The 19,483-nt window shown below is 46.2% G+C and overlaps 1 protein-coding gene and 1 long non-coding RNA gene across 2 annotated transcripts; both read right to left on the reverse strand.

The window, feature by feature from the left end:
• Positions 1–13,126: 13,126 nt before the first annotated feature.
• Positions 13,127–14,966, reverse strand: LOC123452077. The gene is made up of 2 exons (XR_006632565.1): positions 13,658–14,966; positions 13,127–13,414 (listed from the first exon to the last, which is right to left on the reverse strand). It is a non-coding gene; the product is annotated as an uncharacterized LOC123452077 (long non-coding RNA).
• Positions 14,967–15,145: 179 nt separating this feature from the next.
• LOC123452079 (elongation factor-like GTPase 1) lies at positions 15,146–18,637 on the reverse strand. The gene has a single exon (XM_045128655.1). It carries the CDS (start codon positions 18,370–18,372, stop codon positions 15,262–15,264), a length of 3,111 nt encoding a protein of 1,036 aa, XP_044984590.1. The 5' UTR covers positions 18,373–18,637; the 3' UTR covers positions 15,146–15,261.
• Positions 18,638–19,483: the final 846 nt, after the last annotated feature.

Consider the following 19,483-nt stretch of genomic DNA (forward strand, 5'->3'; position numbering starts at 1 on the left):
ATCCAGTTATCAAGCAACAACACCTTGTTCATAATCAGAAGACACTGACTATCATCGATCAACTGGCTAGCCAACTAGAGGCATGCTAGGGACGGTGTTTTGTCTATGTATCCACACATGTAAATGAGTCTTCATTCAATACAATTATAGCATGGACAATAAACTATTATCTTGATACATGAATTATAATAATAACTATACATTTATTATTGCCTCTAGGGCATAATTCCAACACCCAACACCCCATGCCCGTGCTCCCCACGACCTCTCGCCACTTCCCGCACACAATGTTATCCCATCGCAGTCCCGACTCCTATGTAGTCACCACCGTTAAAGATGATACCGGTGTTGCCACCATCGCTCCTCTTCTCCTCGTCTAGCTTTCTCTTCATGGAGCGTCGACACCGAACCATCGTAAACGACGAGGAGCAGCACTGCCATAGCCGAAACCAATTGGGAACCGTCGTCCTACATGACGGTGACGACTAGACACGGGGATTTGGGGAACACATGTGTGGTCACGAGGGCGTCGCCGCGACGGTTAATGGGCTTCCACACCTTTCTTTTGCCGCCCATTCACTCCCTCCCTAAAATGACACCCATTCACCCACCCCCTCCATAAAAATGGACCCATCCTCCAACTGCTACAACCCACGTGCAACCGAGTTGGCGGGAAGACCACTACGAGGACCAAGGCGTGCCTACCTACCTGGGTTGCCATTCGAGTCACAGTTGCTTTGCTTTCCCGCTTCCACTACATGAATGGAGTTGGACAACCTTTCGAGACCCCTTCTCATCCTCCCCATGACCTCTCGACACTTCCCACTCATAATGTCATGCCAAAGCAGCCCCGCTTCATGTGTGGTCACCACCACCAAAGACGGTGTTGGTGTCGTTGAGCCATGATTGTAATTAAATGGACGCACACACCCTTCTTTGTGACACCCTTCACCTTCCCATTGATGAATGGACTCCACATGATAAAAGAAATACATGGTTAGCATTCTAGGGTGTCCAAAAGATAGTGCACTCTAAAAACGTCACAATTGGTGGATGAGACTCCAAAACTATAATAGAGATTTCCTATTCACGGAGTCTGCTAGAGTTGCTCTAACCATCACTTGACAAACGAGAGAAGAAGAAGATTTTTGTTTTTCTCAATGGATCTAAAGGAACATAAGATCTAACTACCCGACTATTAGCAATAATGTTTTCATGATTGTAGGTTTGAACAAGGGCCATGTAGATGCCAAGTAATAGTTCCTCTCCATGTAAAGGAACATACAATGAAACCAAGGTTTAACAAGGGTGATAGAAAAGTGGTCGTAGCGTACATCATAGTAACAAGAAGAGAAAAGTTTGCTGAGTGGGCATGAAAAGTGGAAGGGTATGTGAGATGAAAATAATGAGGAACATGAGTGTAGAACTTGTTGCTGGTAATCAATCAAGCTTGGGTGGGCCGGGTTAGGGATGCATGAAGCATGAGCACTCTCGAGGCTTGTTTACATCGTAAAATAAGATACAATAGGCACATTAGGCAATGTACGATTCAATATGCTTAGAATGTGCTTATGAAAAAGAATTGTTTTTTTCTTAACAATATATGCTTCAAACAAAAAAAAAAGGTTTGTCTTAACAAGCATCTCACTCAGCATCTTGCATTGTACATGGTCTAAGAGGTTAGAAATATATATGGTATATGGAAGATTAGTTTATAACTCTCTCTTTTCCAGCTACTGTAAAAAATACTTTTGTGTTTTATTTTACAATAACCTTTTATGTTTTACTTTTCCTTCTAGTGATACGGAAATTGACATGGTCATCAATGAATTAGTGGATAGTATTGGGACCCATAGGTGGTCGCACATTACAACTTCCTTGGAAGGCCACATTGAAAGAGAGGTTATTTTTGAAACAGTCCTTAGAAGGCGATGTTACTGAGATATTTATGGAAAAAAATTTCTTTCAAAAAGGATATTTATGGATGTTGAGAGCTGCAAATTTTAATTGGGCTATGTTTGGTGATGAGGTGGATCATGATATTCTCCTTGGTTTGGACGGTTTTTACGTGTTTCTTTTTTTGGGTTATGCTTTTAGTATATAAGCTACATAAAGGTAAGAATTACATCGCTACTAAACATATTAAGAGCATCTCTAGTAGAACCCTCAAATCCTTAAATGTAAAACCAGTTTTAAGGGTTGAGAATTGCCCAATTTTGACACTTTTAAGGGTTGAAAAACAGGGGCAAAGAGTAGAACCCTCAAACCCAACCCTTATAACGGAATTCCGTTATAAGGGTTGGGTTTGAGGGTTCTACTCTTTGCCCCAACCCCAACCCTTAAAACTGTCATTTGGCATTGCATAATTTTCACTAGAAAAACATAATAAACCTCCAAACAAACACGGAAATAAAGATCATTGATGCATGGTTTAATAGTTTTTACATCACACAATCATCATCTTCCCCCTCTCATCGGCACTATCACCAAAAAATTACACTTGGCGCCATTTCCTAGACCACTTCCACGTCCATCAAGCACCTCCATTGTCGCCGGTGGTGGAGTCTTCCACACCGCCATTGCCACCACAACTCATCGGAGTGTCACCTCGAAGAGTAGAGGACGCACCACGGAATATCCTCTTCCTCTCCGCGATGTCCTCCTTGTAGTCCTTCCACCATTGCAATTGTTCTTGATCCATGTCCTTCTTGGACATCATCATGTGCTCCTTCTCTTCCACCATGAGTTCTTTCCATACCTTTGCCTCTTTCACCTTGATCATCCTCTCCTTCAAGTCGGCCTTGCGCTTTGCTTCTTCACGCTTTGCTTCCACTTGTGCAAGCTTGACCTCTTTCTTCTTCTCGGTGATAAGAAGCTTCGTCTCCAATGTCTTCGTTGTCAATTCCTCTCTTGCCTTCATCATTTGCTCCATCTTCTCCCTTAGGCTTGACGCCTCTCCTTCCATCTTCACCCTTACCTTGCCCTTCTTGGTTCCCTCGGGCTTGCCCAAGTTCCTCTCCCCCTCCTCATCTTCACTATCATCCATCCTAAGCATTGCCGACTTCTTGGGTGCGGTCTCTTGATCCCTCAACTTCCACTTGTCAAAGGTTTGAAGAATTGCCCAAGCATGCTTAAATGGGAATGGCTTGCCCTTGGAAGCGGCCATCTCCTTGTACCTCATGCCGGCAATTGTCTCCTAACAACCACACATAATCACATAAGAACACAACAATAGCCACACATAATCACATAATCAAAATAGTGAAGAGATATGTACTCACATAGTCACTCTCCACGGTTCCACTAGGTGGTGCATCCCTCACTTGGTCCATGGCCGCACTCCAACGAGCACAAGCGGGCTTCATCAACTCCCACCGGCCTTGAAGCGACCGGTAAGTGCGAGAGATGAACCCACTATTCTTCGGCTTGATCCTACAATAGTTGTCCTCGATCCTTTGCCAATACCGTTTACCGGTTTGGTCGGTGCCGGTGGTTGCATCCATCCCCACAGCTGCCCAAGCACGAACCAAGAGGATATCTTCCGCCTCGCCGTAGTTTGTCGACCGCGCGTGTGGGCGGGAAGCGGCGGTGAATGCCTCCTCCCCTATCTCGGCCACCTCCTCCTCGTCATCCCCTTCATCCTCCTCATCTTCCTCCAAGTCATCACCAACCCTAAAGGGTTCTAGAGGCGGAGCCCCGTGGTCCACCTCCGCGTCTTGGAGGAGGTTCATGAACGAGGATGGGGTTGCCATTTCCTCGAACACCTCGTGCGCGACGGGAGGAGGTTCGGCGGGCGTGGCAGCGGGCTTCTTCCGCGTCGCGAGCTTCTTCCGCGGCTTGGCCATGGCGGAGGACTCGCCGGCGACCTTGGAGGCAGCCCCTCGCGGCCCACGGGAGGCCGCCTTCGGCCGGCTCTTCTTGAGGGCCGGAGCGGCGTCGGGGGCGGAAGCCGGGGCGGCGGCAGGGGCGTGAGCGGCGGCCGGGGCTGGCGCGGAAGGAGGCGGTGGCAGGCCTGCCCGCCGCCGCTTGGCCCCGACGGTGGCGGGGGCGGCCGGGGCTGGCGCTGGGGCGGCCGTGGCGGGGCCGAGGGCGGCTGGCGCGGGCGCGGCGGCGGGCGCAGGGGCGGGCGAGGGCCGCCGCTTGGCCGGGGCGGGCGCGGCCGGGGCCGGGGCGGGCGCAGCCGCGGCCGGGGCGGGGACGGGGCCGGCAGGGGCGGACGCGGGGGCGGCCGGGGCGGGCGCGGCGGCGGCGGGGGGCTCCATGGTGGCGACCTGGGCGCGAGGACGACGACGGTTGGAGACGGGATCCCGATCCCGCGCTGGAGATGAAAATGAGTGCGGGTTGGGAGGAGTTTCTCCTCCCAACCCTCACTTCTACAGGCTCAAAACTAGTTTGAGGGTTGGACCTCTAAAAATATTTACGGGTTTAAGGGTTTAAGGGTTCTAGTCTACGCCGTTTTTCGGACAAAAACTGTAAAAAAAAGCGGTTATTTTTAAGGGTTTGGGGGTTTGAGGGCTCTACTAAACTTGCTCTAAGACGTGTGAACTGTGTATAAATATATCCTTCCTACTCCCTCTGTTCCTAAATATAAGTCTTTATAGAGATTTCACTAGTAGACTACATACGGATGTATATAGACATAATTTAAAGTGTAGATTCACTTATTTTACTTTGTATGTAGACTTCTAATGAAATCTCTTAAAAGACTTATATTTAAAAACGGAGGGAGTATTTGATATCTATGGCCCGACAGTAGTCAAACAAGGACGCAAACTATTGCGCAACTATGTTTGTACAACAACCTTTCAGCTAAACTACTGCACGACTATGTTTGTACAACAACCTTTCAGCTAACTTCATCGATACCAAAACATTGATCGTTGCATGGTAAACCGATATCTACGTGTTTCTCCCTATGAAACAGATTATGCAAACATACTCTTGCCAGCCAGCATATGAAACACATACTGGAAAATGAAGGTCTGGCAGCACTGTTGATCTAATGAACTAACTCTTTGCAATCCGTATTACTTGTCACTGCCTTAGTACGACTTTAGATAGTGCTATTACTACACACTACTAACTTACACATCTACTGTCTTCCCCCCAAAGTTCTAGTGCCTCTCTTTCTTGTCTTCTTTTTCCTTTTTATTTTAGGCTTTCGTTCGGTTTTCCTGATTAGGCAAGAATGTTAGGTTTTTGGATCCCTTTTTTTATGAAATGGATCAACTCTCCCCCCCCCCCCCCCCACCACCACCACCACCACCACCACACACACATTGAAATGCAGGAACCCCCTGCCCCTCTCTCGGTATTCTTAAGAAAAAAACTGTCTTCCCGACAGAGTATATAAAAAGAAATCTGTGCTCATTCAACGGTTTCCAGATTAATTGCGCGGGATTTAATCCTGCTACCGTTTCAACATGGATATTAATCAGGCAGTTAACAGGGACAGCGATCAACGAAGGCATGGTCTGACCGAATCTCCTCTTCGGACTCCGGAAGCATAAAGATCAAGGCCAAGTCCAACAGCTTGCTACAGGGGTGCATAAAGATCAACGGCAGCTGTCAGGTTATTACGGCTACTTTCATATCGAATTCTCACGTAGTACTGCCGTCGAGTCGAGCCCTGCACGTTGGGGTATTGGGAGATCAGATTCACTTGAGATCGATATATAGAGAGAGACGTACCAGTGATGGTGATCGCCGTGTCCTCGAGCTTATCTCGGCCGGTCGGAATATATACTCCCTCCGTTCTAAAATATAAAACATTTTAGAGATTTCATTAGGAGACTACATACGGACCAAAATAAATGAATGTACATTCTAAAATATGTCTACATACATCCGTATGTAGTTTATAGTGTAATTTCTAAAAAGTCTTATATTTAAAAACGGAGGGAGTATTTGTCATGGTCGGCCCTTCTGTTCTTGTGTAGCGACGTCGCACGGCGAGCACGAACGGGACCATGCATGCATGTACGATCGATGCTGCTAGTAGTACTTTGAATGGATTTGCATTACCATGATTGGACACAGCCCCGAAGAAGCTAGTAGCATGGTTCTCAACTTGTGATGTGTGATGGTAACCCACGGCGCATTTCCGTTTCCGTTCCGACGCCCATGATGTAGTACGTACGTTACGTGCGTTTCTATCGCTTTCTTTGGGAACATTCAGCATAAAATTCTGTCGGGTACCCCTGCCCGCTCTTTTTCTTCTTTTCTTTTCAGGAGCAAGGTATAGCAGTTGGTTCTGGTCAGTCGACAGATCACCCGGCCGGTAAAGTCTACTCCATCCTACGTGAGAAATCACACGGAGTTGTTTGTGGCATGTTTTAATATCTGCTAGACTGCTACTACTGGCTCCCCCGTTCTATATATCCTAAGAACTGCTGGTATTCTTCAAACGCGGTCCATGGTCAAGCAGTACAGGTTTCCACGTGCCCGGCAACGCACAGACATTCCCACCGAAGCGAAGCCATCTGTCTCTCTCTTTCATGCCGCAAAAAGAAGAAGAAGAAGAGAAGCCATCTCTCTTCTTCTGGGATGCTTCTTTTGGCGTTGTTAATTGACCGGCAGACGGGAGCTTGGAGGCAAACGGTTGGTCGGTCACGTTGGGTTGGGTCTTTCTTTCTCTCTTTGCAGCGTGCCTTTTTTTTTTTTGGTACTCATGCTTGCTTCACCAAGCAAGCTGCAAGCTAACCGAAGAATCCAGGCCCGTTGGGCTATTGATTAGGCTCTCCACTCTTTTTGTTTTTTTTTAACGGTGATTCGGCTCTCCGCTTTCCCGTTGGACTCCCGCTTCTTCCTCTCCGAATTCTCCCATGGACGAAAGAGCCTGCCGAAGCGCAAATTTTGTCCGGCTAAAGTGGCAAAAGGATCAGGGAAAAATGGTAAAGGGAGAAGTAGCCATCAATCCAGCAGCCAGCGGCCGGAAAAGATAAGAGCACTCGTACCGGACGGCGCGCGCGGCCAAACCAAACCGTACCAAAACCGTTTGCCGGATCGCGAAAGGGAAGCCGGCGTCGATCGTGCCCCCCTTGCAGTGCAGTGCAGTGCAGTGCATGCACCCAATAATAATAACTGACGACGTCCATCGCACGTCGGGTTGCTGCCTGCCTCTGCTCTGGATCGCCCAACCCTAGCGGCCAGTGCAGAGAGCATGGCGCGTAACGTGCCTCTGCCGGACCGGCCAGCTAACCAGCGACGGCACGGTGGAGGGAGATCAGAAGCTTTCGACGAGGGTGTAGAGAGGGCACGTTTGGTCGGGCACCCAACCAACAACAAACAGTACAGAAAGGAAGAGAAACTTCAGACCCAAGTGAAGTACGCAATCCTGTCCGTCTCTCTAGACTCTCTTCAGTTCTCCAGAAACTGACATTGGCATTGGGCTGTCCGAATGCCATTGTTTGGATGGTCAGGGAACTGATGATTTCGCTGAAGGGGCGTCATTCAAACAGAATATGTAGGGTGAAGACCATCAGCTTCATGGTGAACTCCAGGAAGGAACTAGGAAGGGCATTCTGAAGAAACTCGTGGCGCACGGCTCCAGGAGCCAGCCGCCTGAAGTGAGTATAGCCTCTCATGACAAAAAAAAAAGAAAAAAACCATACCAATAACAGCATCGGTTGTGTGAGTTTGCACCCTTGATCAAACCATGATAACGAGCAAGCCGAAACCGAGGTTAGGTGTCAGAGACACAAAATTAGCACCATGCTACTGGTGGTTCAAGTCGAGGATGCTGCCAAGTTCAGCGTGGGTAAACCTATCTCACTCTGTTCCATGATGCTAGGTAGGGGACAGGGCACCAGCTTGTTAGACTGTATATTTACATAGAGTTTATGTACATAATTGCAATTGTAATTGTACGCGTTGTGTACCCCTATAGATATATATAAAGAGCCATACCCGTATTAGGGTATGGTGTAGTTTCCCATAAATCGTACTCCCTCCGTTCCTAAATATAAGTCTTTTAAGCGATTTCACTAAGGGACTACATACGAAACAAAATGAATGAATCTACACTCTAAAGCATGTCTATATACATCCGTATGTATTTCTCTAATGAAATCGCTAAAAAGACTTATATTATGGAACGGAGGGAGTATCTTTTACATGGTATCAAATTAGGTTACGGACATGTCTTTCGCCGCCGGCTCTGCCCAGATCCCATCTGCCCCGGTCGATGCCGCTCCGGCCGCCGCCGTCCCACCTGCTGCTTTGGCCCATGGTACTAAGGCCCGTGGTGCCTCTCCGTTTTTGTGTCACGACCCCTGGCCTCCATGGCTGGTGTCGCCGCCCCGCCTGCCGCCGCACATGCCGTCGCCTCCCTGCATCGCCCGCCGTCGTCGGTCTCCTTCGACACCGTGCCTCCGTTCCCGCCTCCTGGCTACGCCCCGGCCCCATCACCAACCTATGCGGCTCCCGCGGCTAACCCCTGGCCGGGGTATCCACCCACGCCGCCTGTGCCCTACGGTGCTTCAGCCGCGCTGCCGCCAACACCCTACGACACCTCTGCCCGTTCGGCTTACGCGCCCTACTCGACGACAGCGGCAACCGCGCCTCCTCACGGCGCGTCCTCCTCCTACGGGGCGCCCTATAGTGGTCCATCGACGACGTTGGTGCCCTCGTCCGGGTTATCGGGTGTTAACTCGTTCCCGGGATTTTATGCGCCATCACCGCCTCAGGATCACGTTCTCCTTCACCTTCCCATGGATGTTGGTGTCGCCATGACTGTAAATGGACGCACACACCTTGTTTGTGACACCCTTCACCTTCCCATTGATGAATGGACTACACATGATAAAAGAAATACATGGTGAGCATTCTAGGGTGTCCAAAAGATAGCGCACTCTAAAAATGTCACAATTGGTGGATGAGACTCCAAAACTATAATGGAGATTTCCGATTCACGGAGTCTGCTAGAGTTGCTCTAACTATCACTTGACAAACGAGAGAAGAAGAAGATTTTTGTTTTTCTCAATGGATCTAAAGGAACATAAGATCTAACTACCCGACTATTAGCAATAATGTTTTCATGATTGTAGGTTTGAACAAGGGCCATGTAGATGCCAAGTAACAGTTCCTCTCCATGAAAAGGAACATACAATGAAACCAAGGTTTAACAAGGGTGATAGAAGTGGTTGTAGCGTACATCATAGTAACAAGGAGAGAAGAGTTTGCCGAGTGGGCATGAAAAGTGGAAGGGTATGTGAGATGAAACTAGTGAGGAACATGAGTGTAGAACTTGTTGCTGGTAATCAATCAAGCTTGGGTGGGCCGGGTTAGGGATGCATGAAGCATGAGCGCTCTCGAGGCTTGTTTACATCGTAAAATAAGATACAATAGGCACATTAGGCAACGTATGATGCAATATGCTTAGAATGTGCTTATGAAAATGAATTTGTTTTTTCTTATGCATAGATGCTTCAAACAAAAAAAGGTTTGTCTTAACAAGCATCTCACTCAGCATCTTGCATTGTACATGGTCTAAGAGGTTATAAATAGATATGGTATATGGAAGATCAATTTATAACTCATTCTTTTCCAGCTGCTGTAAAAAATGTTTTTATGTTTTATTTTACAATAACCTTTTATGTTCTACTTTTCCTTCTAGTGATATGGAAATTGACATGGTCATCAATGAATTAGTGGCTAGTATTTGGACCGATAGGTGGTCGCACATTGCAACTTCCTTGCAAGGCGATATTGAAAGAGAGATTGTTTTTGAAACAGTCCTTAGAAGGCGACGTGCTTGAGATATTTATTATTATTTTTTCTTTCGAAAAGGACATTTATAGAGCTGAGAGCTGCAAATTTTAATTGGGCTATGTTTGGTGCTGAGGTGGATCATGATATTCTCCTTAGTTTGGATGGTTTTTACGTGCTTCTTTTTTGGGGGGTTATGCTTTTAGTATATACTAGTTGAATGCCCGTGCGTTGCCACGGAACAACAAAATTAAAACAACTCTGGTAGAGTCATCATAATGGTAGCCTCTATAGCACGTATGGAGTGCCCTGCATAATGATTCGCAACCTTCAAGTGCAAAATCGATCCATTATTTTTTGAGGAGACATGTATTGTTTTCTATGTAGTGTTCTCAAAACACTTATGCATATTCGATTTTGCATTTGTCCTTAGATAAACACGGTCATTTCATTTGCACATGCAACAGATCCTTTTTGTACAACTGAGGTAAAAATTCAGCCAATACCAGCAAATATGGCATAGATAACATCTCCTTTTAGAAAAGGAAACCAAATCTAATAGGTTCATGCTCAGTCTCGAATTCGAGTTGACCAAACCATAGTCAAATCAAAATGTAGCACCAGACTGGACTGAGCGGTTAACTTCAGTCACTATATCTTTTTCCCATCCTAGAATTTGAAACTTTGGAAGCCACAAAATCAGCAACAAAATCAACCAATCAGATATGACGGGGTGAGGTCCTAATAACTGACCGGGGTGGCATGAATCATTTGTACGTGATAGCAGATGACAAGATGGTGCACCAAAGATAATACTTCACAAAGAACAACTTGATCAGGCACAAAGACCTGCACATGCGCAAGCGATGGGAATCAACACATATAATTTAACCTGAACCTACCTCAACCATGAGGGAATAGGAGCACTGCTCCTTCCCTTGAGTGGCTGCTCGCTTTGGTTTAGCTTGCTCCAACACAACAGAGAACCTACCTCAACTCACTGGATGGCATAGATTAATCTAATTTCTCCTTCTAGTACTAAAAATAGGACTATGTGGCTTAGCAACTTAAGCTAATATACATCAAAGAACAAACTAATTTCACCAATTTATTATTGTAATCTCTATAAAATGCAAAACTCTACGTCTGCTACATATTGTATTCGATATGGTACTGCTAAAGTGATTCTAATATGAAAAAATATTGATAAGAGTGCAAAAACCTCCAGAAGGGAAATTAAAAAAAAACATCTTTGCCACCAAGAGTGTAAAAAAGGATATAGTGACACAAAATTGATAGCAGTACAATAAAATGGCTCAAACTCATGTGTCAGAGGTCCTAAAAGTAACAAGACTTGTATTCAGGAAATAAGAAAATTCAGTAATATAGCTAAAGCATAAAAATGAATTAAAAATATAACTATGGATGGATTAAAGAACCAAATGGCTAGCTGATAGAGAGAAATTTCATATGCATTCTATTTTTTAAGCTGAGTTCCAGGTGCATTATTAGGCAATCAAAAGAGCCTAAACATACAAGCAGATTTAAGCAAACTAATTTAGATCATCAATAACCTTATAATTCTCAGGGTTACAATGGAGTGGGAACATTTCGTGAAGCATGCAAAAGGTAGACATACTTGTGTGCCGCTCATCCAAAAAGAAGAAATAAAAATTGTACCTTGTCAAGTTCACATTTGTTTTGAACACCATATGCTACTAAATAGAACAAAGCTTTCACGATAAGAAATTCACCTGCCTATCAAGAGTTGTTCTAGGCCAATATAGGTAAGGAAGAATAAGAACTTTCCATCAGGAGTTGTTCTAAGCCAGCATGATCTGTACACTGTCATATGAAGAATTGACATCTCCAGACAACAACTCCACACATTTATCACAAGAATATTGCAAGGCCACAGGAATAAACAAAAATTGAAAAAGCATCGACACTTGAGGGACAATATTCTTACATTATATTATGAACATCAGTATTAACAAATTCTCATTCCATGAATAGAGTGTAAACAACTGACGGCATTTAATTAGTCAGATCCAGTACAAATCAGAACTTGCTTGGGTGCTCCACGATTTCCTTGCCGAAACCATACTTGCTCTAGTAGAAACCAAATTGCTAAAAATTTATTTATCAAAGCATAATATATTTTTTGCAAGTTATCAAAGCATAATATAATTGAAAGAAGTTGCAATACTTTATTTCTTATCGCTAATTTCTCCTAACTACTAAATGACTTCTCTCTGACTTCAGTTTTACAAATAAATTGATGAACATAACATGCTTCTACAAAATATAAAGGCTCTAGTTAATATATAATACATAGTGAACTTTCGGAAGCTTGACATATTAGAATTAAATCAAATTATCTTGAACTGTAGTGCCCTGGTGCTTCACCGGTAGTCTTGTTCAAAGTCAAATTTCTCTCTAAAGTCTACCAACATAGCGTGACACAAGCAAGAAGCATGTAAGCAACACTGCATCTGCATAACTAATAAGCAACCTATCAAGCAGGCACATCTGATATGTCCATCTTCAATCTATATTTTCTTCCAACTAAATAGTTGCTCTGACAAACTCATATTTCTCGGCATTTTCTGAGTATGACCAATATCCTTCATGATTATTTTGATATAAAATGTCCATTTTTCATTGTCAGTTACTCAGCTAATCATAGGTTCAACTAGAGCAAGGAGCTGCAGCTGCATATGCACATGCATTCCCCTGAAGAAGTAAAATAGTACAACACCAGTAATGCCTTCCTGGTACAAATATGACAGACCATGGGACGTTGCTCCAAAGGTTTAATCACTACTGAAATGTTTGGTTTCATAAGTGAATGAATGCCATACAATAAGCACCAAGATGACAGATAACAAATATATAGACTGAGCCATGGATGATATGATCAGAACCAACACAAGACAATGTGAAATACTATGTCGCCATCATCACAACATAGCAAACCCTCCCTTCATTCCAAAATAAGTGTTGCGGTTTTAGTATTTGAACTAAAACCAGTTCAAATTTGAACTAAAACCAGCAGAAATTCTGATCAGAGTACACCTGAAGATTAGTGTAAGCATAGAAACGAGTCTAACCAATCCAAGGGATGTCAGCCAGCTGTTTGACAAGTTAAGACTTTCAAGACATCTCAAAGAAGATAACCCTGAGGGTAAATCTAGCAGCTTACCATTAGTCACTTTGAGGTATTTTAGACAACAGAATGGCATGTCCACTTGTGTGCTTCCCTGGTGATACAAGGAGACAGTTTCCTGCAAGGAGGGCTCGACGCGCAAGGGTTCAGGCCGGTGATTCTTTCCATCTGCTTTGCACATAGATGATGTAACTATTGTGGTGAGTGTCGACTGTAATCAACACGTAAAACAACAGTTTAGTCAACATATATTAAACCAGATGCCTGCCTGCTGAAGTAAATTTCCTTGAACAGGGGCAAGATGAATGCCACAACCATTGTGAAGGGCAAAGCTTAATCATGGTGATGGCAAACTGACTACCCTGCAGTCTAGGCGCCAAAAAGGGAAAAATCAGGGGGAAATACAACATGTGGGTCCCACCTCCTATTTGAAGATGTCCTGACGAAGTAAACTCAATGACAGTCTTAACCTAGGCACCCGTTGCGGTAGCACTTTTGTTTGAAAACGGGATGCTCTCGACCACAGGGACTTTTATCCTGCAATCCGACACGGAGCACAGAACTGAATTAGCTATTATCTGGGGCACTGAAAGAGGAAAAGGAGGTCAATCCATCAAAACCTTGACCAAGCGCAACATACTTTACATGGAATTCAATGATCTCAGGGAGATCTTTGTTAATATACTTGCAGCACGTAGCACTCCCACTGAAGCCCCTACGGCTTACAGAGGAGGCAATGAATAAACTATAAACATGTATCGAGCAGGGAGCAATGCAGACCTGAAGTCTCAATTATGGTCATGACTGCAGTAACCTTAGTAGGGTCTTGACCAGAGTGCCAATCCGGTTGCCGTCAAAGGACATGGTTCGCTCACCACACAAGACCACCCTGATCTGATAATGCCTGCAACCACAGACAACACAACACACGATGCAACCAGTTTATACAAATACTCCTAATAGAATTCAGTTCTGGCTTATGTGATGAACCAATATGGGGTCTGGCATTATCAGTTTGCCATATGTTCACCTACAGCCAGGAGCAGCAGCTGCACATGCCCCTGAACAAGTAAATAAATAATACAACACCAGTAATTCCTTCCTTCCTGGTACAAAGAAAGCATCTTCCAGGAAAGCGTTTCTCCAAAGGTTAGTAACACACCCATCTCTCTCCAAGTTAATCAATTAGGTGAGACAAATAATGAATGTTGGGTTTCATAAGTGAATGAATGCCATAGAATAAGCACCAAAACGGCAGATAACATATATAAACTGAGCCATGGATGATATGATCAGAACCAACACTGTCAAAGACAATGTGAAATATGTCGCCATGATCAAAACATAGCAAATAATTAAAGTGGAAAGCAGAAATTCTGATCAGAGTACACCTGAAGATTAGTGTGAGCATAGAAACGAGTTTAAGTGATAGGGGGTTGTTTGACAAATCAAGGCTTTCAAGACATCTCAAAGAAGATAACCCTGAGGGTAAATCTAGCAGCTTACTTGAGGGATTTCGGCAAGCACCTCAATTATACAGTTAGGCAAGTCTTCAGCTTGTTGAAGCAAGAAAAAATATAACACAAAATATATATAGCATAAAACAGAAACCATTCTCAGAAATATCATACAAGCTCCCCATAACTGCCCAATTTTTTTGAGAAAAAAAATTGTGAGTCTCGTATCATCTAGTTGTTATCTAATACGGAGTACTATGTATTTCAAAAGACACATTCAGTCGATTAGCTATTTCTAACATCTATATCAAGAATAGCCAACTGCTGCGAACTCGAGGTAAAAGCAATAAAGATTTCAGAGTTAAAAGAAACAGAAGGAATTAAGCAGAAAAGTAAGATTTCTGAAACAACACAAAATGATCCAGTATCAAAGAAAGAAAAACAAGAGTTCAGATATATTATACATACAGAACAAAAAAATCTGGAGTGTTTCTGCATGACCTATGGCATGTGACCAAAACAGGGTAGTTCACATGATAGGAATATCAGCAATCCATAACTGACCACTAAACATTCTCTAATATACTCCCTCCATTCCTATATAAAAGACCTTTTAGAGATTTCACTATAAATAACATACGGATGTATGTAGTCATATTTTAGGATGTAGATTCACTCATTTTGTTCCGTATCTAGTCCATAGTAAAATCTCTAAAAGGTCTTATATTTAGGAACGGAGGGAGTATCACACATGTGACAAAACAATCCAGTAATAATTCATCGGGCAAAACATACCAGTAAAGATGAAAAATAATCAAAGCCATATGGTAAGATAGATTCAATATTTGATATTGTCTTGTATTGCAGTTTACCAGCACAAAAACCGGGGACAATGATACAGTTTCCCTACCTAACAAAAAAGTACAGCTATGCTTTCTTAGAGAGAGTACGCTGTTTCGTGCCATGCTCCACAACTTTCTCTTCAACATGCAATCCTTTCCTCCGCCTCACAGAATTCATAAGTTTCTTAGCCAAGTTTGGCCCTATGCTTGCCCCATCTCCAAATTCTTCAATCTCCTCCTGTGACTTTGGGATAAAAAAAGGGTCCTCCTGAATAGCATCCCAGTGGCTAAGAACAAGCAGCGCACTGGCTGCACCTGATGTTAAGGTCCTGAGCTGATTAGAAAATCCAATGCTCTCGGCAACAGGCAAGTAAGCATGCACTGTAAATACTGAAGTCCCTTCTTGCATCTCTTCTTTCAAAATCTTCGCTCGCCTCTTACTAAGAACTGCATATGTTGAACCTAGTTGCTGAGTCGGGGTGGTCAATTCACAGAAATACATGCCTTCGACAAGCCTTGGGTTGTTCTGAAGAACGGCTGCTCGGCATCCTTCTTTAACTGCGGTTATTACTTGACCACTGAAGATGTTGTATTGATCAGATTGATGGGCAGCATCAGAGTTGTCAGCAAATATGTAAGGCTCAATGATAAATGCCAGACCCCACATTGGTTCATCACATAAAGGCCCTGCGTTCGTGGCAAACTGAAATCCTGAAAGAATGCTGTTCCTTAGTGCCACAGATTCTAGATGTAATGATTCAGGAGTATCTGCTGATGATTTACTGCTGTCAGGAGTATGGTTAGCTTCAGCATCAGATCCACTCACAAACCCCAATCTTTCAGAAAAATCTGCTCTACCACGCACAAGAATACCTTGCCTTCCATCTTCCATGGTTAACACACCATCACTTGATTCAACATCAGGCAAGAGAAGGAAGTTTGGGCCAACCTGCCAAGGACCCAAGGACCAGATCCTTTTGAGGTAGCCAAGCCATGTCTTTCTATACTTCTGAAGTTTTTCTTTATCCACTTGCTCAGAAATGGCTTCCAATTCACTGTCTATGGCACTGACCATGCGCTGCCTAAGCATCGCAACAGAATCGCAATCATCTTGAGAAATTTGTGGGTTTAACATTACATTCCTGTTTTTTCCCTCCATTATTTGACCAAGCAATTGATCACTTTCTTGGAGGACCTTAGTCAGAGCATTGGGAAGTCTTAGGACCTGAACTCTCACAGTGCATCTCCCGTTCGGAGTAGTCCTCTCAACAAATGCATGCGGAGCCTTCAAGCCTTCCAATAAGGCAGCACCTTCTCCTTCGACCGTCTCTTTAAATGAGACCAGGGGATCCGAAACGACCAACTTAACCTTTGCAAACCTTTCCTCCAGATCCTTCTTGCACCGCTCCAGATGAACCTCCCCAGCTGCGGCAAGGATATGTTCACCCCTGTGCGAGACAGTGTACTCAACAAATGGGTCTGCTCGGTTAAGAAGCTTGATCCCTTTAATAAGAGCTCCCAGATCCGTCGGGTTGGCAGGCTCAATTGCAACCCTAAGCATCGGAGACACCTGGAACATCATACTTGAGAAGGGCCAGCAATTCTTGGTGGATGACAATGTGGCACTCTTCAATATATGCTGCCCTAGGCCCTGTATTGCAACCACGTTCCCAGCACTCACACTGGTAACTGGCCTCAAGCCCTGTCCCAGCATTTCATACAAGTATTGCAGCTCGATCTCCTGTACATGCTTCTGCACTGCATCCCCTTTCAGTGGATCGTATAATGCCGACAGCACAAAAATCTTCTGCCCTGCACGAAGAACTCCACTGAACACTCTGGCAAATGCCATAAAACACTCCTCTGATTCACTTGCATCCTGGTGGGTCAACAACTCACCATGCGCCCCCTTCGGTGGTAACATCTTACATGGCACAGCAAACATCTTCGACACATACACCACCACCGGTGAATCTGCAGCCGCGTCACAGGTCTCCACACACCTTCTCACCCTCTCTGCCTCCAAGACAACCTCAGCGCAACCAGCAGCATCCTCTGTTGCAAGCTCCCTCTTTGGCATAAGCCTTGCAACCCTGGCCCCTTGAGCAACAACAGGGTCAGGAGTGCACTCGACCACCATTGCCATCACTGCATCTGCCAGCGGCAGCCACCGGCTCATCACCGACTGCAAAACTAACTTTGGGTCCTTGTTCTGCAGCTCCCGCTGTGGAATGTTCAATTTGAAGTTGCTAATGACCTTCTGAACTATCTCTCCGTCCTGCCCCAGCACTCCCTCATACAATTTCCATAGGGGCTTCAGAATGAACTCCACAAACATGGGCTCCCGGTCAGTACCCTCCACCGCCTTCTTTCCCACAATCATAAAATTCTTCTTACCCTTCTTGTCCACCTTTTTTTCCAAGTACCGCGGCCCCCAAAATCCTCTCAGCAAAGCAGAGGCGCTGGCGCCAAGCTTGGTGGCGTACAACTCAGCGAAGTGGTGGATGCGGAAGCCCCAGCCATCGAGGGCGCAGGCGAAGACGACATTGCCCTTTTGGGGCTGGAAGGCGTCCTCCTCGTCGTCATCAGCATCGTCCGGGAGATCATCCTGTGAGGCGGACGAGCTGGAGGATGGTTGGTCCTCGAGGGACGCGAGGACGGAGAAGTAGGAGTGCGACCGCAGCGCGGAGTAGATGGAGTTAACGTCTGCGAGGATGCGGTGCAGGCGCGTATATGCCTCGGCGGGTGTGAGGTGGAGCTCGGTGACGAGGCGGTCGAGCTTGTTGAGGACGAGGCAGGGGCGGAGGCGCTCGAGGAAGGCCTGGCGCAGCGCGGCGTGGGTCTGGATGTGGACGCCCTCGACGGCGTCGACGAGGATGAGCGCCGAGTCGGAGAGGCGCGCGGCGGAGGAGACCTCGGAGCAGAAGTCGATGTGGCCCGGGGAGTCGATGAGGTTGACCCGGTGCGCGGAGGGGCCGTCGCCGTAGCGGAGGAGCACGGCGGCGGACTTCATGGTGATGGCCCGGCGCTGCTCCTCGTCGAGGTAGTCCATGAAGCGGAGGCGGCCGGCGAGCCTGGGGTGGAGGAGGCCGTCGCCGCAGGAGGCGACGAGGTGGTCCGCCAGCGTGGTCTTCCCGTGGTCGACGTGCGCCAGGATGCACGTGTTGCGGACGCGTCGGGGGTCCGCCGCGGCCATCGCAGTGGGAGGTCGAGCGTGGAGGCGGCAAGGAAGCCGGCGACGGCGACGGGTTGGCGTGGGGTAGGGGAGGGAGGCTGGTCCAAGCGGACAGGCAGCGGCAGGGCAGCGGCTAGCCGGGAGATGACACGGAGTCGGCGGGGGAACGAGCGGCCGGACGGGAGCGGCGGCGGCGGCGGCGGCGGCTGGGAGAAACCCTAGCGCTCGTGTCGGGCCGAAGGAACTTTTGTCCCTGGAAGAGAGGAGCAGCGGTCCGAAACGATTTTCTCCCAGTGGCAATTTGACGGGAAATACTGATAGCTTTAGGGGCAAAGGGAGATACCGGTTGGACTTTTCACTTGGCGCTCACGTTTTTTAATTTTATTTTGGGGGGTGGCGATCACGTTTATTATAATCGACGAAACTTGGCAGCAACGAAAAGGAGGAGCCCAAGCTGAGTTGCACCCGTAGATGAACAAGTACTAGCATAAAAAGAGTTTGTGGCTGGGACGCGGCAACGTCTAGGGTTTGCCTGATCTTTGGAGTTCGATTACAACTCTTCCTAGGTGTGGATTGCGGTGAGCCTACATAAACACCGGATCGGCAAGACGAATCCCCGCGCTAGGGTTGCTTTCGCGGGTTATGGCAAACTCTGGCTCGAAATCATCAGCTAATAGCACGACCATGGCGGACAAGTCAACGGGGGTGGACGATCTGATTGGGAAGCTAAATCTGCAAGATAGGGAGGAAGATGATCTCAACTTTGATGAGGAATTCCCATATGAGATTGGGGAAGCGGAGTTCATGGCAATCGCCAAAGTTCATACTGATAAACCCTTCTCCCGGGGAGGCTTCTACGAAAGTATGCGCATGGCATGGAGCTTGGCACAGGGGGCTACTTTCAGTGCGCTGGGCGAAAACCTCTTCTCGATCACCGTCAATTGTCTGGGTGACTGGAAGAGAATTACTGAAGAAGGTCCATGGCTCTTCCGGGACCATGGGGTCCTGATCGAAGCATGTGATGGCTTCACGAAGTTCGATGAGGTGGCTCTTGATAAGTTGGCAGTATGGATCCAGATTGTTGATCTCCCTCTAATGTATAGGAAGGAGCATGTTGTTCGATCCCTGACCA

Source organism: Hordeum vulgare, chromosome 5H (genome assembly GCF_904849725.1).
Source record: "Hordeum vulgare subsp. vulgare chromosome 5H, MorexV3_pseudomolecules_assembly, whole genome shotgun sequence".
Classification (NCBI taxonomy): domain Eukaryota; kingdom Viridiplantae; phylum Streptophyta; class Magnoliopsida; order Poales; family Poaceae; genus Hordeum; species Hordeum vulgare.

Excerpts from the sequence above, each read along its gene's own strand:
- LOC123452079 (XM_045128655.1), bottom strand. The coding sequence starts at position 18,372 with ATGGCCGCGGCGGACCCCCGACGCGTCCGCAACACGTGCATCCTGGCG.